The sequence below is a fragment of the Gymnoscopelus microlampas genome (assembly GCF_963454915.1).
Source record: "Gymnoscopelus microlampas genome assembly, chromosome: 9".
NCBI classification, from domain to species: domain Eukaryota; kingdom Metazoa; phylum Chordata; class Actinopteri; order Myctophiformes; family Myctophidae; genus Gymnoscopelus; species Gymnoscopelus microlampas.
Window position 1 is genome coordinate 26,910,556 of NC_139946.1, and position 23,842 is coordinate 26,934,397.

At 41.4% G+C, this 23,842-nt stretch overlaps 2 protein-coding genes across 2 annotated transcripts in view; one reads left to right on the plus strand and one right to left on the minus strand.

Moving 5' to 3' along the window:
* Positions 1–4,298: 4,298 nt before the first annotated feature.
* The window catches only part of gabra5 (gamma-aminobutyric acid type A receptor subunit alpha5), a gene marked incomplete at both ends in the record, with an annotated part of 55,807 nt that continues 36,263 nt past the window's right edge, over positions 4,299–23,842 (minus strand). Inside the window, 4 exons of the mRNA XM_084067851.1 lie at positions 4,299–4,583; positions 7,798–8,009; positions 8,687–8,839; positions 15,530–15,673. Of these exons, the coding sequence (XP_083923977.1) occupies positions 4,299–4,583; positions 7,798–8,009; positions 8,687–8,839; positions 15,530–15,673 (794 nt within the window). The remainder of the gene's footprint in view (positions 4,584–7,797; positions 8,010–8,686; positions 8,840–15,529; positions 15,674–23,842) is intronic.
* Positions 11,011–23,842, plus strand: part of gabrb3 (gamma-aminobutyric acid type A receptor subunit beta3) — a gene marked incomplete at both ends in the record, with an annotated part of 103,219 nt that continues 90,387 nt past the window's right edge. Inside the window, one exon of the mRNA XM_084067848.1 lies at positions 11,011–11,105. Coding sequence (XP_083923974.1) covers positions 11,011–11,105 — 95 coding nt within the window. The remainder of the gene's footprint in view (positions 11,106–23,842) is intronic.

Genomic DNA, 23,842 nt, shown 5'->3' on the forward strand with positions numbered 1-23,842 from the left:
AAACTCCACACAGAGTAGGCCCTTTTGCCAACCCCACCTTGGGTATGGGCGCTGATGACGCGGAGGAGAAGACACGCCCCCAGCGCCCAGAGCATCCCCGGCGGGAATCGAACCCAGGACCTTCTAGCTGTGAGGCAACAGCGCTACCGCGCCACCGTGCCCCCCTTATTTAAACTTTAGAGTAGCCAATAATATTTTACACCTTTTTCTCCCCAAATCTAGTCGTTATGCCAATTAATTCCTCCCCATTTCTGTGTTGTCACTGCTGTTGTATCCTACTGACTCACCTGCCAGTGAGGAGCCCCCACCGGACCCCAATGGAAACAAGACCACAAGGACTTTTTTGGACGGACCTTTTAGACAAAGTATTATAAATGTAATTGTGCTGTTTACATTTTTTGCCTAATAAAATATTCAATCAATCAATCAAAACCGGGAGGACGTACTCCTCCCACCCAACACTCCCTGCCGACAGGCGCCGGCCAGCCCGTAGGAGTACATGCAATGACCAATATCACCCTCCCCGCCCAGCTTTCCACCCCTGAACACGGGCCAATTGTGTTCGCATAGACGCCCGACAAACCCGGATGCACCACGGTGGATTCGAACCCTCAACCTCCATGGTGGTGGGCAGGGACTTTAGCACTTCCCCACCCGAGCGCCGATTTTTATTATCATTATTACTATTGTTGTTGTTATTTATATTATTATTATAATACAATTTCTTATCGGTTCTCATTGCTTCTGTTTTGCATTTATTTCACACAGCCTCAGTTTATGAAGTGAACATTATTATTTAAAATACTAAAAATGTCTATTAATTATTAATATTTGAAACATTAAGCAATTAAAAAAAAACTTTTGGTGGAGGTTGCAGAAAGATTATGGATGAAAATAAGAAGCCAGCAGGAGGGTTCCATCTTTAGGTGGATGAAGAGTGATACTACGGGTTATGGAGTGATACGCCATGGGGGGGGGGCTCTTTATACACAGTGTGACCTACATTGTACATTTAAAACAACTGCAGCTGTGAGTTCAGGACCAGATGAGTTGTGTATCATGCCGTAACCTAGGCTTTGACACTGGTTTCCGGTCAGTTAAATGAGTGTCATTCCTCAAGATACTGTGGCAGAGGGAAATGCTTCACAGCCACAGTAACAAGGCACAAGTGGTGATGCAACTTGTCATTCAGCTTTTTCAGTTTCTCTGGGCTATGTCGTGCTCAGTCTGCTCATCTGTACCACAAAGTATACTCTGTTATTTTTAATCACTTAAACCCGATATACTTTGTTGTGTGTTTGCCTATTATGACATGCCCAGAATAGGGTATTTAATTGGGCTGCATCTGGAGGTAAAGACCGACGGGCAAATATGTGTACAAAGGTCATGGGAGAGTAGCCTACACTGGAAGTGGTGTGATGATCATTCTGATGGTGGGATGTTAAGAGTACTGTCCATGTGTGGAGAGAACACGAGTTGCTCTGAGCTTCTCAGGGTGTATGGAAATACATGTACAATGTGATTGCAGTCAGCCCCTGCCATCAGTGACAGCTTAAATTGGAGCGGAGTATCGTCATGCCGAATGGAAAAAGCAACTTAAGTGGAGCTAAATCCTCCACAAACAGATGTGAGCCAGATGTCACAGCTACAGACCCCCACCGAATGTGTGTTTATAATCAAAGGAATAACTGCACATGGTGCCTGTTTTACAAATAGCAAGAGGTATTTATAGAAACACTATCTATCTATCTATCTATCTATCTATCTTTCCATCTATCCATCTATCTAAATCAAAAATGTAATTAACTATTAATAAAATTACAGTATGTCCCTTTTATTTGTCAATTAATAAAAGCCTTGATCATTGCCAATTTGTTTGTGACCCTCATAATGTGGAGAAACAAAGCTTGGTGCCCTCAGAAACCCCAGGAATGTTTTTAGACGACAGGTATGTGATGCTTTACCGTTACTCAGCAGTAGTCATTTGTAAAGACTGTGTATACACGCAATTTGAAAAATTCTTAAGCTCAGCTTTTTATATACAATGTCCCAGAATTGGTCTTCTGCAAAGGCCATTTCCAACAAGATCTATATACTGTATAATGAAAGATGAATATAAAAAATACAATAAGAAAGTGCTGTATTCCCAAGAGGAAGGGGCGGTGCATTTATTATATTCCAACCAATTACAAGTGAAATGTGTCACAGAATATAGGGCTAGATACAGAAAAAAATACTGGCAAAATATCAACTTATGGTAATAAACCCAGCTAAAAAAAAGACAAGAACTTGAGGGTGAAATTATAGGCTATCACAGATAGAAGTCATTATCTAGACCAGCATGTATTTATTGCTTCAGACATTTGCATTAAAGAACAGCTGTACTGTACATAAATTCCCTTGAATGTAATAATACAATTGAGGTGATCCATGACCTTATTAAGAGTCAACACTCACACACTAAAACAGACTGTAGACCATGTTTCAGTTTCATTCCAGCCCTGTTCTAAACGTCTAACCGATGTCCTCGCTGGGACAATACAATAGGATCTCACTGTTAAATTGTGTGAAACTTGTGCAAACTAACCCTTCTGTACGGTGTATTCTGCAAACCGTAACGAGGTCTTTGTGAAATGTATCATATAAAAAGCTGCACTTGTGTCCACACAGTAAAATCTTAAGGTCCTTACACATCACTAGCATTTTTCTTTTGTGCGATTAATTTGCAGAAATGTTCGCCAATGCTTTTCCGATCGTTTATTTGTCTCGCTCACAGTGTGTAAAGACCTTACATCTAACTCTGAGAGTGTACAAATGGCACTCTCTGAGTTACAAAGGGATACATAAACACTGAGGATCATTGAAGTTTTTATTCTAATTTCTAATGACTTTTGGATCTTGTTTTCGCCTGGAACATTTGAAAAATTAAAAATAACAAAAAGATGATGAGATTTCAATATAATGAAAACAATAATTTCCAAAATTCCCCAAAACAGCCTGGTCATTGTAGTTAAAAAAGAAAAAAGAAAAGAAAAAAACTCGATACCTCTTCATTTAGGTAGAGCTTCTTTTCAGTATGTTCACAGATACAACAGCAACTAACCTACTTCATAACAAAAAAGTTGTCTTGTTCAAAAGCATCAAAATGTTCATCAAGAATAATGTATCATCAAAGCTTATAAAAAACATAAACCGAGTTACTTAAAAAGCCAAAAATGTAGAGGAAAAAGCATATTCTGTGAAAACCGCTGAAGCTCAAGCTATTCTGCGTTATCTCTCTGTAACATCCAGTCACTTAAGCACTAGACTACAGTAACATGTTGCTTTTTCTGCATAACATAGAAGCTAATCTTACTTGCTTTATGGTGCTTATTTAAAAGCAGGGCATTATGTATACGAGAGTCCTAAACTGCAACCATACATACAGTACATACATACAGGATTCTCACAACCTGAAAACAAAAGCTGCCACTATCACAAAATGAAATTCTCTGCACATCACATTAAATGATATTCAATGACAATTCTAAACACTCGCTTTTGAAAAAGGTAATTGCGGGAGGTTTCAGTGCGTTCATAATGAGTTGTCACTCTGAAGGCAACACATTTCGCATGGCTATTCTTCTGCTTTTGACAAACAACAAGGTTCCGTGTGCCTGGGCTTGAGCCTCGCACATCAGAACGCATGACCCGTTTGTACAAAGCAAGAGTTTCCAAAGAAAAAAGCACACATATGCCTGATTTATACTTGGTTGTGTGCCACGTCGCACACTGAAAACAGCTAATCTACAAGCTCACAACATGTTGCATCGTGGCACGTTGTGAGTGTGTAGCTATTTTTGGCCAGAGACACTGACAACTATGGATAAATCAGGCTTTAGAGTAATAACACAGTAGAAATGTTTTGCATAGCATTTGGCCTTGCTGCACTTCTCAATGCCACCTGGACTACGGAAAAATATATAGATGCCAAATGCTAAATGTTTCTTTAGAATTAGTGGCAGAAACTAATCAGTGATTGGAATTCTACCATGAGACTGAAATAATTTAACTGGCTGTAAAGAAAGTAGTAGATTATCGTACAAGTAGAAAGGCAAGGCAAACATGGCAATATTTCTTTTTTTTCTAAAGCTATGAACATGCGATGTAATGCAATGAAATAGAAACTAAAAGAAAAAAACAAAATAAATCCACTAACCGATGGTAAGAATAAGGATTAGGTGCTTGGTATTGGTTTTGGATTTTGTTCCAGTTATTAAACACCTGAAGTAGGGCGTCAGAGGGATGGCTATGGAGGTTTACATGGCTCCTTTGATAACTGGCTCCCTGTTGAGATAAGTGGCCCAGTAGACCAGGTTGAACGTTCCAAAGAGAACCGGGAACACTATTCTGGACATCTTATCGATCTTGCTCACACTGTTGTAAGTCTTTTTGGGTTCTGGGGGCTTGGTTTCTGAGGGTTTGAGTTGAACGGATGTACTGTTTGAAATGGTGGAGATGGAAGAATCCTTGGAAAGGTTGGGTGCGTAATTCACTCCAGCTGAACAGGCGTTGTTTGGCTTCTTAGCCAGACGGTCCTTTTTCTGTGGTATAAGAGAAAGGCATTGATCAATTATGCAATTCAGATAAAAGCCCTGCTACCAGCTCCTACTGTAGAGGTAATTTTGGCCAAAGGGCTGCGCCAGAGGAAAGGCCATGGGGTCATAAACATCAGTAAGATTCATCCTGCATTCTGTCAATGTGATTATGAGTTATATTGTGTGCATGCAAAGTTGAAATTATGGCCTGAGGGAGGCGTTACAGGAAATGTTGTGGAGTAATTAACTCTTAGGGTTCATACTCCAGCCAGCATGAAGGTGCACAACACATTCCATGGCATTCCAGATGATAGCAAATGGTTGGATGAACCGACAGACAGACAGACAGACTGCATCTTGCAATAAACCAGGAGACAATTCTACGATGGCATTAGTTCACAATAAATTGTAGCTAGCTATCATTCAAATTGGTTCTTTATTCCACATGTGCATGAAAACATGCCTAGTTCAGTTGTGTGGGATTATCTGTCAAGTGAAACCTATGCCTTCCTTCTTATTTTGATGTAATCTCTATTCTGTTCTGGTGGTATGACTGGTAAAGTGGAAGTCGAGCCATTCTTCTGAAAATGAATCAAATACTGTGTCTCGGTGTGGATGCATTTGTCTTGCTATGAAATAACAAAGGCTCAACTTCACTTCTCCATCAGTGCTGGTACATAGACAGCTGAATTTATGCTTGTTCTAAAACGCAGAGCAAGTACGGAGTGTGAGTGAAGCTCTTACATAAATATTTTTGATTTATGAAGGCACCCTAGTAGGCAAAGGCCACTGATTAAACATTTTAATGACACCATTGGGAAAACATATAGCAAAATTGGACCAAATGAGCACATTCCAGAGCTGCAAGATAAGCAACTAGACCAAGGAACAAAAAATATGCAAAAGCCAGCTATTTCCTAGATAAACTATTTGCTTGCTACAGATAGCTTAGCCGATGTCACCCCATCACTTAATTGCCCAAAGGTGTATTAATGTATTTAAAGATGTGCTCATCTTTGCATACAACTTTAACACAAAAATGAAAATTTGGTAGTAGTGTTATCAAAGTAATAATGACTTTCTGTTATTGCTAGATAATAAAAAAGTATTTCAACATGGACAACACACGCACGCACGCACACACACGCACGCACACACACACACAAGCAAGCAAGATACACCCTGGCTACTGAATAACTAAGGTGAGCATTGATGCACATGGCCGATAATTAACTGGCAGAGTGTCGTGATGACGCTGGCAGGATGAATAGCTCCTCTATTGATCCAGCTCCATTTCGGTGCTTCAGCATACCTGATGTCTATCTCCATTTAGATCACGTATGGCCGTGAGTCTCACCAACTCCACCAGTTCAACAAAAACTTCAGGGACTTTTTTCTTCACTAAATTTAATAACTCTCTCCAACTTCAGAATTCATATTCTGGGGAGAACATTAGCTGTTAGCTATTTTTGTAAAATGTACACCAAAAGTACAGAGCCAACTCATGTCCAAGTCTAGAGGGTTTAAGTGGTTAAAAGTCCCAATCATCCTGTAATCAAATTACTGTTACTGTACATGCAAATGTATTTATCTGACAATAAAAGTGTTGCTGATTCAGTTCAACATGGAAGGTGACATTACTGAGTGAGGTTAAAATAATAGTAAAAAAAATAATAACCTAAGCTGGATTATCCATACAGTATATTGCATATATTATATACATTATATTGCATCAGTCCCCGGGGACAGCAGCCAATTTGCCGTGCTGGGAGGCACCAACGTAAATAGTTTTTGTCGTCAGAAAAAGCAGATAGATAATTTACAATATTTAGCTTTTATTTATCATTATTCTTATTAACTAGGTAACTAGGCTTAGTAACTAGGCTGATACCCATTGGGAACAATGCCCGTTGGGAACGATGTCCGTTAACGCGTGCCCCTCCAGTTATGCAATGCCCCCATGTTGTGCCCGTTGTCAGAGTACTTGCAGTTCCCATTATCATAGTACTTGGAGACCAGTCTACCATATGTCATATTGTCCATGGAGAGAGGTTTTCTGTTTTTCTTTTTCTGTGCAACATATAGCAGTAATCAATATCCATTTTGGGGCTCTGACTCAGCTGGAGCATGCTTGGCACAACTGATTACAGTTTATTGTTCATCAGATGCTCACATCATCATCATCATTATAGTTTTAATTATAGTTATCGTTCTTGGTATGGACAGCCCATAACACTATAGACAACAGATGTTTTTTTTGATGATATCTCGAAAAAAAGATGTATGTACTTTCATGTTCCCTGGAGGATGACCACTATTGATTCTGGTGAGCCCATGACCTTTCCTCTAGCGCCACTCTTAGGCCAACATTTCCAACCAAAACTTGAGTGACCCAATGACCCTTTTGCACACAACTAAATCTGGTAACAGATTGCAGGATGAAACCTACTGGTTTTGGTGACCACATACATGGCCTTTCCTCTAATGGCACGAGTAGGCTAAAACTTCCACTTGGACACAAGATATCCTAAAATCGAATGGATGGACTGCCATGAAACTACTGAGCACCGTTCAGGCTCCCCGGGGGCTGAACCCTAACCATTAGTGAGACACGATTTAGTGATTCTAGTGCCACCCTGTAGCAAAAATCTTAACTTTGCACACAAGATGTCTCATAATCTGATTGTAGATTGCAGGATGAATCCTGTTGGTTTTGGAGACACCATGGCCTTTGATGTTGTGCCAACCTTAGGCCATAATTTTGAGTTGCTGTCCGCTTTAAAGGCATTCTGGCGCTGATAGTCATTTTAAATGTTCCTTATTTTTTTTCCAGCCACAGTTGATTCAGACCACGTTGGTCCAGTTTGGTGTAAGGAGTAGAACGACCTCTAGGGGCCACAAGCTGAGCTTTTAGACGTATTTGCGGAGGAAAGGAGATTTGTCTTTTAAATATTTATTTGCTGCATTTTGTATGTGTTGGGAAATAATGTAAACATTAGAATGTCCATTTACAAATCAAACTCTTTAAGAAGAGAGAATGTAAGACGAAATATGTTCAAAACAATCACACATTGGGCTTTTAATTCTATCCCTACTCCTGGATCCTAAAGTCCTAGATCCTAAAGTAGCCCTTTGTAGTAGTGACAGCTACAACGATTGTCCCCACATGGGAGGGTACTTCTCATCTCTACTTGTGAAGACCATGTACACAGAAACACACCTTGGGTTGTTGGGCCTCCATTGCTTTTTTCCCATCCCAGGCCCAGCTCCGCTTGGTGAAGTAGTTGACCGTCGCAAACTCGATTAGAGCCGAGAAGACAAAGGCATAGCAGACAGCAATGAACCAGTCCATGGCGGTGGCGTAAGCCACTTTAGGCAAGGAGTTGCGAGCGCTGATGCTGAGCGTGGTCATAGTCAGCACTGTAGTCACACCTAGAGGAGGAAAGCGGTTTCAGCAGTTTCAGTACTCAGACTTTAATGAACAGCTGTTCATACTTCAGGAGGGGGGGGGGGTCACACTCTAGATTTAGCCGCTTCCTTGTATCAATATCATGCACTTTATACATGGCAATAAATGTTTTTAAGGCTGCAATCTGGACTCAATAGACTCCAACTTGCTTCCTGTCTCCTAAAAAGGCGTCCACCTACATCACGCAGAAACGGGAAATAAACCGGAGAATGCGACTCTTGCTATTTCCCTCTTGGGCTCCATGCCGTTGTGCTGTGTTAAGTTACACAAGTGACGTTGTTTGGGCGGATTTTCACAATAAAATGTTACCCATCTGCGTTTAGTTCAGTACCGCCTGTCCCCGTACCTGTGAACTTATAAAAGTATATTTTTCACCCGTTTTCACCCATCAAACGCGGGTACCCGTCGGGTATCCGCGGGTACCCCGCCCGTTGCAGGACTCTGCATGGTAGTAGTAGTAGGTACATGGGCACTGGTCCCTTGAGTGTCTTGAAAACCAGGACCATTGCAAATTGCTGTACTCACCCTATTATTAGTAACAGTATTACTGCACAGCAAAATCCTTGAGTGGTAATATAATTCAAGAGTTAAACATTTACGCTCAGGATTTTAATGTATAGCTAGTGTGATTAAAACTCACCAAAGACAGTTCGTGCCGGCACGGACTCCCGGTTGAGCCAAAAAGAAACTTGAGATAGGATCACGGTCATGAAGCAGGGCATGTACGTCTGGATCACAAAATATCCGATCTTCCTCTTCAGGTAGAAGTGACACATCATTACAGTGTACTGACCTGTGGGAACACATCATGCAGAGAGGTGAGGTGAGTGTGATGACATTTGGTGATCTACAAGCTTACAACACGATTACAATCATTACCAGGCAAAAATGCCCAGTAATATGTCAACCCTATCGCCAGAGGAAACGTTGTTTCTACAGAAACGTTCAATGACAACGTTTCTGGACCACAAAAACTTTACATTTTTAGGTACGTTGCATTTCAACGTTTAGGTATATGTTTAGGTTTAGGTGTTAAGATTAGGGTCAGGGTTTAGGGTTAGTATGACGCAGACCCCATGGCCTTACACCTGTGTCATACTCAAAATACCCACCATCTTGAACTGGATTTAAAGTCATAATACTATGGCCTTGAACATTCAACCAACTTACACATGATGCATTTGTTGAAGTCACAGTGTGACTCTCTCAACATGTTTGGGCATCCCTCCCATTACGATAAAACAGCTTCCCTAACAAACCTCCGCTTACACAGTTGACACAGTAGCTATGTTTACACATTCAGATCTGACTGTTATCTGTTGTTTACTATTACAATAAGAACATCTTAGCAGTGCTTCTAACCTCAGCAGTAGCATACATTTAGTTTCAACTAGGCCTGCATTACATATATAACTAGTGACAATACACACAACACAAACAATTAAAGCAAATCACAATAACATACCTTTAGTTTCAATAGCTCAGACTATATTTCATACACATCAGAATAGCTCTCAAACAAGCTGATGTAGAAATTAGCTGTCCGATAGAAGCCGATATAAACTAAAAACTACTTGGGAACAGGAGGGTGCATATATCTCGCTGGCGCTGCTTGCCGTCGACAACAGGGATGTTGTATATTCACCCCATACGAAAATGTCCTAGTACAATACATTACAATACAGCAGTACTCAAAGTTGTTTACTGTTAAGAATGGTATACTCAAAGCTCTTCAATATAACATTAGAGAAGGTTGCCATGTACTGATTTTAAACCAAGCCTCAAACAAACAGGCAGGCATCCATGTATGAGGACACAATTTTATCAAAGTTGCAGCTTGTTTCACATGTTCATACAAGCTAAATGAAAAATGAATTACATGAAAATCCAGAGTATTTAACTATAATTTCAAAAATGTAATTTGTGCCTGTTGATTGTGTGCTGGTGGTTGAGACATTCATTTAAGGGTGATTTATACTTAGTAGCTTGTAGATCCGCTATTTTTCGTGTGTGACACGGCGCACAACCAAGTACAACTCGGCCATTACAGTATCCCCGCTGGCTTAGAGATGAATCCTGACAGGCTCTTCCTCCTGTGCCTCCCTCTCAGCTGTCCTACTGTCCTACTGTCATGTAAATACAGAAAATTACAAATAAGATCTATCTAAATGATTTAACTAAGATCAAGAGATTAAATGTTAAATACTAAACCAATACATGACGAAATCAATTTATATTTCACAAAAGCGAAAAGTACACATAATGACAGTAGCTTATATGTGTCATCTTGAGCTAAATCGTTGAAAAAGAGAGAGGGAGTCTCTTTGTATCTGTATCCCATTGACCAACTGAAGATTGCATTTGATGCTTTGGAGAGAGAAAAAAAATCCTGTCGAGCCGTGGAGTCTGATAAACTATAGAAAATCCACGGATGACTGCTGCTTTCTCCTGGCAAAATCGGATTTTTGTGTCTCACTAATCCCTTGTCACAATCTGCATCGTGCAGCTCTCTCTCTCTCTCTCTCTCTGTCTCTGTCTCTCTCTCTCTCTCTTTCTCTCTCTCTCTCTGTCTCTCTCTCTCTCTCTCTCTCTCTGCAACACACACATACACACACACATACCATTCCATCCCACTCTTCCAGGGCTAGGTCACATTTGATTGGGGACATACATCCTTCCTCGGCTAGAACTACAAAACAAACAGCCTCTGACCCGCGGTGGGATCCCAGACAGGTGCACAGATGCCTGGCGTGGAGGGGGGCTGAGGGGGACCGGAGGGACAACTTTTTGGAAGGTTCTGTGTGATCCAGAGAGCCAGGGCATAATGTCTTCAGTGAAAGGGGCGCTTCAATGACTGGTACCCAGCGGGCCTCCACGGCTCTGGGACGACAGGAGGAGCCCTGCTCACGACGACTGACTGCCATCTATGCTTGGACCTGAATGGAATTCTGAGAAGGCGCGACAATGCGGTTTTGGTGGATTTTATTGCTCTATGTTTGGAGCGTTTACGGGGAGCTGCCGTTCATCGCGGAGAACAACGCAGCTATGTTGGTCAACTGGTGAGTAGAGTGGGAGAACTTCTGGGGTCATGCTTCCTTAGCTATTCAGGTATTACATTGTAGGGTTGCGTGAGCTGGCACTGCATGGCAGTTCTGGAATTACTCGAACAAGCCTCGGTTTATAGATTATATCTATATTGTTAAAGGTTCAGTTGTGGCCCGAGATTCCAAGCAGGCCCTGTGCCCATAAAATGTCACCGTTTGCTCCTCTCTCTCTTTTTTAATTGAGAATGTGTAACATTGTTGTCTATTATGTTCATTCTCATCAGCTTAACCTGTCAGGTTAAAGGCCGCTGTGAGCTCTTGGCTGAGCTATTCTGGACCCTGTAAAGAGGGTTTGCACCTCAGATTAGCAACGCTAATTGAGACCTCCGTGACTTCCCTCATAAGCCATGGGAAGGGGTTACGGTTACAGGTGGGCGTTTAGAATAAGATGGGAGACAGAATCATGGCCAATGTGTGTCTCAGGCTGACGCCAGATGGGAATTTTTATTGAGCGTAATGATGATGACTTCACCGTCATTCCAGAGCCGTGTTCATAGGGGAGGACCCTGCGAACACCTTTAGATCGACCGCAGCTGATTGCGTTTAAAAGGCACTGCGGACGACAGAGTGCTAATACGCCATCCCACGCCAACATCTTTGCTTGGCAGATATGGGTTAAAGTAACATATCAGCATTATACGCAAAAACCCCACCCTATAATAACCTCTCTTCTGACAGGCAGCAAAAGTGTATTATCATACCTCTTTACATAACAGTATTAAGCAGATGCTGCTCCCCCCTCCAAACAAACACACACACACACTCACACACACACACACACACACACACACACACACACACACACACACACACACACACACACACACACACACACACACACACACACACACACACACACACACACACACACATATACGGCTTCCCCCACGTGTCTCTTCCCACGGCAGCCAATCCTGCGGCAGGTGACGTCACTCGGTAAAAGCACAACTGATGGGCCTGCATAAGGATTAACCCTGCAGACCCATTGGCTCAGACCAGGGATAAGTGATTTCCCCCCCTTAACTCCCTCCCCCTCTACCTCCCCCCCCTCTCTCTCTCTCTCTCTTTCTCTCTTCCCTCAGCAGCCCTGGAGACAGCTGGCTGTGTGTGGGAGGCATTCTCAAATCCTTGCGATTCATTTGTTGTCTCCAGCTTGATTTGAAAACATTTTCTCCTCACACCAGCTTTAGGTGACACACAGCACAATAACAATGCAGCCAAGCTAAAGAATGGGGCTGGGGGCACACCGGGCCGCCTCTGAGGTGCTGATAGTCTGGGTTGCTGTATAGCAGGAGTGACCGCCTCTTTTTGATCTATCAGGTGATCAAAGTGGGCTAGTGAGGTGATCAGTTGAGTTGATCAAAAACAGACTTTATTAGCCATTATTGTGTGATGTACATAACACTTTTCACCCCGGATAGTCTGAATTTCATACCTGTATTATTCACTCATTCTTTGTTATTATCATTATTATTAACTCTTTCTGACTACCAGAAATAAAACATTGCTTGCTAAGCCAGGGGTTCCCAAAGTAGGGGTCTCCCGCGACCCACTTGGGGTCGCGGGAGACTGACGTGGGGTCGCGATTCAACAGAATGGATGAATTACAATCTAAAAATTATCACAAATGGTACATTTTACCATTTTAATACATTACAAATGCGCACCGAACGTGCAAGTTTATGTGCATAAATGACCTCCAGGTTTAGGTGGGGTCGCGAGTCAATTTCCGCATTATTTTGGGGTCGCGGGCTGAAAAGTTTGGGAACCCATGTGCTAAGCCACTGCCAGCGATTTTTGGTTTTCCTTACCTTTTCAACTAGTCACAGAATATTTATCTCCAGTATGATCGATCCCCCGATCGTTGCTAAACACGTAGGATTTCTCTGTGCTTCCGCAAAAAAAGAAATGTCATCGCGACCCCCCGTTCACTTGTTATTGGCCGTTGAATATAGTATGTCTCGTAAAAAATTGAGAGTAAATCCAGAGAGGCGAGAAAAAGGCGTTTTTCCAAATTGAATAACAAGGAAGTGAATGGTGGAGGAGGTCTTGCGATCACGTGATCTCCTGGATCTGTGTGACTGAGAATGAAATGGTCACTCATTTGTTAGCGAACAGCGCCATCTAGCGTAAAGCCACTGAAAACAAAATATATCATCATTCTCATTGGTAAAAATCACACCCTGTGTGAAGGTAGCGGCGCCTTTGAATACATTATGTCATCGATATGTGTTTATAATGTGTTTATAGCCATGTGTCATGTGAAGCTTGACCAATCACTTTGTTGACGGGTCTGACCAATCAGAGCGTCGACGACAGATAAAGTTAAATTGAGGATCTAACTTTAAATAACTTACCTAGAAGGAGACTTTAGCCAAATAAAAATATATACAAAAAAAAACATGAGGAAATAAAAAATAAACCTTGACATCATAGTGATGTCATGAATAGTCCCCTTGCCTGACAAATCACAACCTTGACGGGCCTGACCAATCAGAACCTTGACGGGCCTGACCAATCAGAACCTTGACGGGCCTGACCAATCAGAACCTTAACGGACTCTTGGATTCTCGATCGTCTCTATACCTAAAGGTATAGAGCGGCTAGCGCCGCTAAAAGCAAAATATAGCAAAATATGACGAGAAATCTCGTCATTGGCATTCAAAGAGTTAACAAGTAAAGCCCTATATGCTGTAGTTCGTCGTAGGAGGAACAGTGAAAATTGCTGATATACAACCAAACAAGCTTGTAGAGCAGGGGTGGGCAACTTTGATGATGGAGAGGGCCACACTATATATCCACACTCACTCCAGAGGGCCACATTGCATACTGTATGTCTAGCAGACACCTGGTATCTGCGAGGTGTCTTTTTTAACTTCGCCTATTCTATTCTATTTGTGACATTCTATGTCACAAAAGTAGCAAAAATAGCCAATCTATAAGCTCGTAGCTTGTAGATCTCCTATTTTTGATATTTTTTAATTGGAATCCTGAATTATTTTTTGATATTATTGAATTGGAATCCTGAAAAGTAACATTTTTGTTAATTTGTTAAATGTTAACTTTATGAACTTAAATACAAATACATTGGACATAAAAAAGACAATAGAAAATTAATACTAGTCAATAAGCTACTAATATAGACTGAAGTAATTAAGGCGGGTCATGTTTGCATGTTTGGAATTGTAACAGCTGAAATCAATATATCAGTATTCCGATATTAACCTGTGGGCCACATTAAGTGAAGGTGGGACCGCATGTGGCCCCCGGGCCGCCAGTTGCCCATGTATGTTGTAGAGATATTTTTTGAAATACTAGAGGTTTGGGCCACTACCTGAACACCGTTCTGTTGTTGTGGTCCGCCAGCCGGCCGGTGCCATATTTGGTCATGACTATCAACCCAAACACCATATGGTAGTGATTGTTCTAAAGCCAACAAATCAGTCAGCTCCATATATGGAGCTGACTGATTTGTTTGCACCTGATGCCATGAGAACACATTGAGGTTAGACAACACACTTCAATTTGGGCGTAGCTGCATTGGGAACTCCTCATAATGGTTATGGCTGAGTATGGCTAGTGACATGAGCGTGATGACGCGATCCCATTAGCCAATTTTAATACAGGATTTTGACATTTTTGCCAGACCCAGAGGGTCGGCCTACATGAGGCTTTGTCTGTTCCTCTTTCGTCGCTCTTTTGTCCCTCTTTTGTCCATATATGGGCATAAAAGGGACACAGACAGACACATACATAGATCTCTTTTGTCCCTCTTTCGTCCCTCTTTTGTCCCTCTTTTCTGTCCCTCTTTTCCTCTGCACACACGTCATGCGAAGTCCGGCCATTCAGATTTCAACCACTAGGGGTCTGGCAGTACCAGGTCTCCTGGTTCTAGTTTGCCTAATGACATGCCCAAAATAGGGATGTCAGGTTACAATTGGTTACATTATTGACTTAGTCTATGCTTGTATTATTCTAATTAGGAGCCTATGATAAGACTTCACTGTCTGGTACCGGGTGATCACGCCAGCCTTGGAAAAGGCTCCCCACCACTGCTGTATAGTTCTCTTGTAAGAGGTAATAACAGCACTGAGAACCTGACACGAGAGGAATGGACACCCTCTGTGGTTGGGCGTAACCTATGCTGTGCAACAACAGCTACTATAAGTCTCTAGAAAGTACTGCCCAAGGAAGTTACGTTGATGCTCCGCAGATCTGTGCACATTCCAAAGGCATGACAATCGTGTTGTGATTGGTCGAAGAAGACAGCTTCCAGGGGAAGTTCATACAATGGAAGTCCCACCCTATATACTTCTTTACCAGGTTTTTCTCCTCTTGAGATGACAAAAGGCTGGGAACGAGGTTAGGCATAACCGTACCTCGGCTGGTGTAGATGTCCTCCGTGCCGGCGGTCTGGCCAATCAGGTGGTACTGATTGAGTCGCGACCCCTCCTCTGCCACCACCACGGATTTGGCAGCTCCCTGAGTCCACGTGTAGACCACCTCTGACACTGGATAGGCATCTGAGAATACAGAGAGAGAGAGATAACGTGCACATGAGCGCTGAGCAGCACGTTTTTTTTTCTTTTAAACATCAGGAAATTACAGTCAGTGCGATCAGCGCCCTTAATGTGTATAACGCTATTATGATATTACGTCAGGGAATGCGCCCGCAGGCCTGCAATTACTCTGTTCCATTGAACTTGGATGTTAAAGCGCTGAGTGCTTTAGAAAGCGATTAGACAGCACAGACAGACAGACAGGGAGAGAGAGAGAGAGAGAGAGAGAGAGAGAGAGAGAGAGTGTTTATAAGGCAAAAATAGAGGCATCAGTGTGAAAGGGCGAGGGTTAAATAGAAAATAAGTGACATTGATTTGCTCTTTGCTGAAGAAGACACTGGTTTGTTGTGATGAAAACAGTATTTGTGACGTTTTCATTCATATTGGATTAAAGCTGCAATACGGCTTAGTCTATAAAAAGAAAGGTAGATCATCTATCTATCGATCTATCTATCTATCTATCTATCTAGTATATATATATATACATATTATATATATATATATATATATATATATATATATATATACACACACACACACACACACACACACACACACACACACACACACACACACACACACACACACACACACACACACACACACACACACACAGTATATTGTCGCTTTCGGGCAGAAACCAGCTAACTCCACTTTTCTGCTGCTTTTTTTCATAAATCAATGCTATTGAACACCCTTTAGGTCTATGTGTGGAATAAAAAAATATTGAACCAATGAAAAGTATTAAAAAGCGCTTCTGTCAAAACCAGCTAACTCCATTGGTTTGTCAAACTGTCGGCCAAACCAGCGAACTCCACCCACTCTCCCCTGCGTGGCACACAGAGCTGCTGCAGCCTCAGAGCGACCCCTGCCTCGTTAAACAAACTTTAACGATGCAGGGGTTTTCCCCCGTAGTCTGTTAAAAGTAACTATGCAGTGTACCTGTTTATCAATCTTAGCACTGACACTAATGTTATGAAAACAATTGGCAGCACTTGCTATGCATCCCATACCAATTTGGCAGCAATTATGAAGAATTATAACACATGATACTTATAAGTCATTATAAGAGGAAAGCAATGTGACAAGAAATTAGTTTCTCTCGCTAGTTCTACTGAAACTGCAACTCTGTGAACCCCTCTTTGCAGAAGTTATTGTAATATTTAAAGTCCTGCTTATTATTGTAGGCCTATATAAGCAATGTCATGAAGCATCAGGGCATTAATTCACGCGTTGTGATGCATTGTGAGCTTGGAGATCCATAGTCAGCTGTTCCCCTAATGATGGACAAAACCGCCAAACTCCACTTGAGTTGGATTTGGGTAAAGTGATATAATAACTAGAAAAAGCGCTCCTCGGAGCACAGGTATCGCCAGGTCAGGTAGGTTATTGTGGCCTCCTGGTGGCACTATAAATAGCCAATGTCAAAAGGGTGCCATTTCTTCTCAGGCCTTTCAAGGCAATTGGACACTGCCTTCATGATTTGAGGCGTTTTGTTCCAAAACTTTGTTTTTCTAAATTAGCCCTGCTGGTGGCGCTATAACAGGCCAATGTGAAAAAACAGCAGAGATATACAATATAGATGCATATATATATATATATATGCATTTGCATATGTACATATATATCCCTAACCCAATGGATTTTGTCTTTAGAGGCAGTATGGGCATAGTAAAAAAGAAAGTTCATGACATTATAATAATAAAATGACAAACCTAATTACAGAGTAGCCTACTGTAAATAAAATACTGGCACTTTGTATCTTATAACCAGGGTTATTGTGCCCAGAGTCATAAAGGTATAATACATAAGCACATTTATTGTTCACAAGTTTAAGAAGCCTTTGCTATTAAAAAATAGTACATGTGTCATATCTCTGATAATCTTTGATTATCTATGTCAATGGTCATTTTCAGAAGTTGTGAGTTAAAAGCGTGAGAACAATTCCTTTGCAGTCCATGGCACTAACATAAACAGCATACAATCCATACATTAATTACTACATCTCCAGTGTATCTTAAAGGTGCTATGAAATGGCCCGAAAATATCATATTTGATACTGTACGTCACGTGGTCTCTCTGAAAACAGGCTGAAACTAGAAAAAGTGCTCCTCTGAGCACAAGTCTCCGCCAGGTCAGGTACTGTAGGTTATTATGGCCTCCTGGTGGCGCTATAATAGGCCAATGTGAAAAGGGTGCCATTTCTTAATTGGCCTTTCACGGCAATTTGACGCTGCATTCATGATTTGAGGCATTTTGTTCCAAAAATGTGGTTTGCTAAATTAGATCTGCTGGTGGCGCTATAACAGGCCAATGTGAAAAGGGTGTCATTTCGTCCTCTGCCTAGTGGGAATGTGCATGCAAAATTTCATAGAAATCGCACACTGCGTTCATGATTTGAGGAATTTTGTTCAAAACAGACCTATTCTGCAAACTTTGGAAGCCAATGTTCGCCAAGTAGGATGGAATATGAAATATCGGACACATCCATCTTGATCACATGACTATAGAGATACTGTGTACCGATTCGCGTGATTTTTGGACAGAATCTGAAGGAGTAAGAGCAAAAAATTGTTTTACAAAAGTCAGCCTCTTGGTGGCGCTCTAAAAGGCATATGTGAAAAATGCAGGGCAAAGGTTTTTCCTTGGCCTCTAGGCAGTGTGCGAGCAAAGTTTCACGCAGATCGGTGCAGTTTTAGGTAGAAATGTTCTTGTTATAGCACCACCATGAGGCTGATTTGAAAGTTTGGCCAAGTGGCCAAGTTGGAATCTACATGGAAAATTTCACGGAAATCGCATGCTGCGTTCATGTTTTGAGGCATGCAATGACTGATATCACCCTCTCCGCTCCACCCTCTTCCCTCCCCGAACACGGGCCAGTTGTGTTCGTGTAGACGCTCGACAAAGCCGGATGCACCACAGTGAATTGGAACCCACAACCTCCGTGGTGGTGGGCAGTGACTTTACCACTGCACCACCCGAGCACCCGTAACTAAGAGATTTGAGGGGAAATATATATTTTATAGTATATTTACAAATAAAAGTCATTTTCATGTAAATTTACTTCCTGGTTTAGTGCAAGGAAGCTGGTGCGAGCGAGGGGAGACCGACCGACAGACCGAGAATATACAGTACAGGAATAAATATCCAATAAATACATTTCATTGGCTTACACCATTCCCAATGTTAATCACCAAAATATTAGCTAATTAGATTAGCTTGATTACCATTTTTTTGGATGTCATAACACCTTTAAAGACAACTAAAGGACCTCTTAAAGTGTTCCACTGGTGAGACCTTGTCCAGAAACAGCAGTTTGATTTGGCATTTGGATGTTGGTGATGTCTTTGCCCCAACTGGTACACAATATCCCATATCCTACTATAAAACGACGGCATGAAAAAAGCGTCAGGACCGAAGTGGCCTTGCCCCTAAAAATGATGAATTTCCAGATATGCTTTCTGTCCCTATGTCTGTCTTCATTCATTTTGTGGGTTGACCAGTTGATCTTGGCATAGATCATTGGCATTATGCAGGGAGTAAGGAAGATGATTTATCACTTTTCCCAAATTTAAGCTGTTTATTAGCGTTTTTGTCTGGTCTGCAGGTGTTTACAATTGTCTAATACTGCACTCCTCTTCATAAATTAGTAGCATGCTGTACTGCATCTGGGCTCACTGGCGATTTTATAGGAGGGGGCATTTGCGCCGCTCACGGCTGTACTCTCACACAAACGCCAGCAGAGTGAAAGAGAGAGAGCTGGCTCAGTGGTTGGTCCCAAGTCTGTACATAAATTGGATGCATGCATCCCCAGGTATGGACTAGTCTCCATGGATTGAAGGCCCTGACATCAATTTGCATGGGGGTATTACAATACAGCAGCCTTGAATCGTTTCTAACCAGGAATTGCTTTGAGACTGTGATCGTGATAGCCCACTTTAATCCACTGTCTTTGATCAAACACAGAGGTTATCCTGGTAGCGCTGCTTTTAAGGAAAACACTTGAAGTTGGATCTGATTGCATCATAAAAAGTGTGAATTAGTCACACTTTTTTGCGCTGTAGGCAGCAATTTATGAGTGGGGATTTGTAAGCTCAAGTCCCTAGAGTCCTACAGTTGTAGTCCTCAGGGTTCTGAGACACTAGTCTCGGTTGTGTTATTGTCTTCCCTAAAATAACATTTCCCTTTGAGTCATTCCGCTAGCTTTGATTGTATATGAAAGTTGGAGTTACAACATAGCAGTGCAATGTTGTTTACTGCTAATGAGTTAATTATACTGTAATATCCTGAGTGTATGGGTCCATGTTTACACTCAGGATGCTCAGAAAACACAGAGACCTCACATTTACTTTGTTCACTCAATCAGTCCTAACCTTAACCTCAAAATCCAAAAATCTAAATATTTTTCTCTATAATCTCTCAAGATATATATATATATATATATATATATATATATATATATATATATATATATATATATATATATATATATATATTTTTTTTTTAAACTGATAGATTCCCAGATTGTTACCCTATAACCTACCCGAGAACCTCACTCTCCACTATTACAGTAGCTCCAAGATGAGGTTCCACTGCGTCGAGCCCCGGAAGTCTGGACTGGAGGAGGTCCTGATTATTAGCTTTTTCAGCACTTTGTATCCAAAGAGTAAGGTAGTCCAGTAAGCAAACAGATGTCTGCAATATTGCTCGGAAAGTCAAATTTAAGAGACAGGTTGAAACAAATGTTTAAATTGTTTATTTAGTCAGCCTATGCCATGTTCTCATTGCAGGAAGTTGAAGTCGCATCGGCAGCACAACTGACACTTGCGGTCGGTTGTTGAATGAGAAAACATGGCACAGGCTGACTAAATAAGTCATTTAAACTTAGTGGACTATCTTTATTTTTTAATAATCGGACTCATCTTGGATTTAATACCGGAGAGTGTGGTTCCAAGCAGAGCTAGCCTTCACCCGGCCTCACCCTAAACCTGAACATAACCCTAACCCCATAATACCTTTTGACCATAAAAGTAAGCCTTATTCTCACGGGGACGAGAACAAGCAATATTAAGAGACAAACAAGCCTTGTAAAAAACATTGTCTCCCTTCCTTCCTCTCTCTCTCTCTCTGTGTCTTGTCACTTCAGCAAAGTATCCAATCTACCAGCACTGCATTAATCCTACATAACCGTGGTGTTAGATGACTTCACAGCAATTTAGATTGACCTCACTTGGGATTATGAGCCCAAAGACACCCTGCTTTGTCTCAGTCAAGTCCTCACGGAGCCACATGAAGGGCCCTGGGCAGGCTGTTCTTTCAGGGACTCTGTGGGACACAGACACTTTTAGATTAGTATGACCATAGTTACAACTCATGCAATGGCAATTTGTGAGGTGCAATGGTGTTGCCTTATTAGGGCCATGTGAATGTTTCACGAGTTTAACATTTTCAGCAGTAGAATCAGCCATTGAAATCTAACATACTGTACTACTCTTTTCACACATCTCTTTCTCACTATTCCATTTTATTCTACCTTGTATTTCTATGTATATTATTATGTTCCCTGGTCTAGTTTTCTTAGTTCATAGTTTGTTCATGTCTGCCCCAGCTGTATCTTGTTTGTAATCAGCCCCTGTATACTGTATACCAGTCTTGTGTCCCAGTCAGTTCTTGTTGGGTCATTGTCTTATCTTACATGTCTTAGCTTGTGTTCTTGTCTTTGTTCCTGTTTTACCTGAATCTTATATTAAAACTGGGTGGAGTGGGCGTCACAAATGTAACATCCAGATTTGGTTGGCCAACAAATGTCATAAACAGATTTTATTGGCCAAGCTCTACATGACCACTAGCTGATTGTCCTGCATTTGGGTCCTCACCACTCCAACATGCGACAAAGGTTAAAGTAGCTAAATGCAGTTGTTCCAGTTTGGCAGCCCACCATGTTTTTTGGGCTGACAAACTGAAAAACCACAAGACCCAACTATCAAAATTAAGCAAAATATCATAATAAATGATTAAAAGTTCTGTTAAACGATTAAACCGGGTGAAGGCAGGATGTGTGGCAGCTGGTTGGTGTCCGCTGGGTCTAGTTAGGTTGGGTCATTCTGTCAACATTAAAAACATGTCTAACAGACAACCAAAAGGAATTAATCTAAGAATTAACTTAACGCTGTTGATTTTACTGTGAGCAATGAAGCAACTGTTCCCATTTTAAAATGGGAGTGGGGAAACTTGTGCATTTGCTGATCACAAGGAAGGTGTTATTTTTAATGGGCTAATAAGACGTAGTGGGGCACAGGTTTTGGGAAAAAAAAAGTTTTATCTTTGGTATGTTAATGCAACAGCACCCAAGTGGCAGGTTCTGTTTGAAATCAGACAGAATTATGTCAGCAAAGGTTAGCAAAAAGTCCCCTGAACACATTGTGATGTGGCAGCTTCTTAAAGCTAAATATGTATGTCATTTCCAGAGTAATTTATTCCAATTATTCAGTGAATTTATATGCATATTTTTTAACCACTGAAGCAGGAATTTCATGGCGGCCACAACGGCCATGACTCTTGTTGCCCACTTGTTTGGCCGTGTGTGCCTCGAAACATTTGATACCCCACGGCCACAGTGGCCTTGATGCCCTGCCTGCACTGTCCCATGCTGATTTTACAGTTTTCTCCTCAGCGGCTATGTTCTGTCAATACGGGTCTTAGGCACCAGTTGTCTGTGGAAGAGATTCTAAATTCTTATTGGACAACATCAAGTGAAACATCGCTGCGCATATAACCAAGAGTAGGTTTGATTTCAAGGCTGATAGGACTCTTGCGCAACTTAAAATGCTGCGGAAGCCAATTGATGCTTTTGAGAGAGAGAGAGAGAGAGAGAGAGAGAGAGAGAGAGAGAGAGAGAGAGAGAGAGAGAGAGAGAGAGAGAGAGAGAGAGAGAGAGAGAGAGAGAGAGAGAGAGAGAGAGAGAGAGAGAGAGAGAGAGAGAGAGAGAGAGAGAGAGAGAGAGAGAGAGAGAGAGAGAGAGATGCTGTTTGTTTAATGTTACCAGCTTAAATGAAACAATTGTACTGAAAGTAAGCGACACTGGAATTTAGACTGTAGGCTACCTCTACCTGTACATGTGGGTGTCACGAGTCCATGAGAGTGACATTATGAGGGGGACGGAGTTACATAGCTCTGCTTTGCCAAACAACAATGCGATTTGTATCACTAGTAACTATCCACCAAAACGTCTGTCTAACAAGCCAAAAAAAAGGTGCAGCAAGAGTCCAAGACGTCAAATTGACAACTTATACTCCGCTACAAAAGTGTTGTTTACCCGACAACACAGCGTGTGTGTGTGTGTGTGTGTGTGTGTGTGTGTGTGTGTGTGTGTGTGTGTGTGTGTGTGTGTGTGTGTGTGTGTGTGTGTGTGTGTGTGTGTGTGTGTGTGTGTGTGTGTGTGTACACACGCGCGCGCGTGTGTGTGTGTGTGTGTGTGTGTGTGTGAGAGAGAGAGAGAGAGCGTGAGAGAGTAGAGAGAGAGCGTGAGAGAGAGTGGAGAGAGAGAGAGAGATTATGAAAAATGTATAAAAGATTGAATGACAGTTGATGATAACATTAATGTGTATCAGGCTAACCAAATGAATGACAAATAAAGTTCTTATATTATTATTGATTAAGAAATAATATATTTAAAATTGTGCAAAATCAACTCATTACTGCAAGTCCAATCACAATTCATCTTGAATGAAAATAACTTTTGTGGGGAAAATACAATAACATCTTTAAACTGTGAATGTTCATGTTATTCGTGTGACTACTACTTCAGTTAGTTAAAGGGTTAGTTCAGATTTTTTGAGTATTTTCTGTAGGAAATACTTACCATTAATGTAGTGGTTGCAAAGGTATTCATTTATTGCCCGAGTGCCGTGGTCAGAGTTATGGTCCGTTTCTGATAAATATGAATGTAGTTCCGGTAGATTAGTAGATTTGGTGGGGGCCGCTCATTAAAAATAAATACATTTAAAAAACTTGCGTCATTTGTATTTTTGTTTTTCAAAAAACAAGCCACATTCAAACGGATTTCTTTTCCCCGACATGTGGGTATTTATTTTCTGCTATGGTCAACATTTAAGAAGCCTATCGTAATAATAA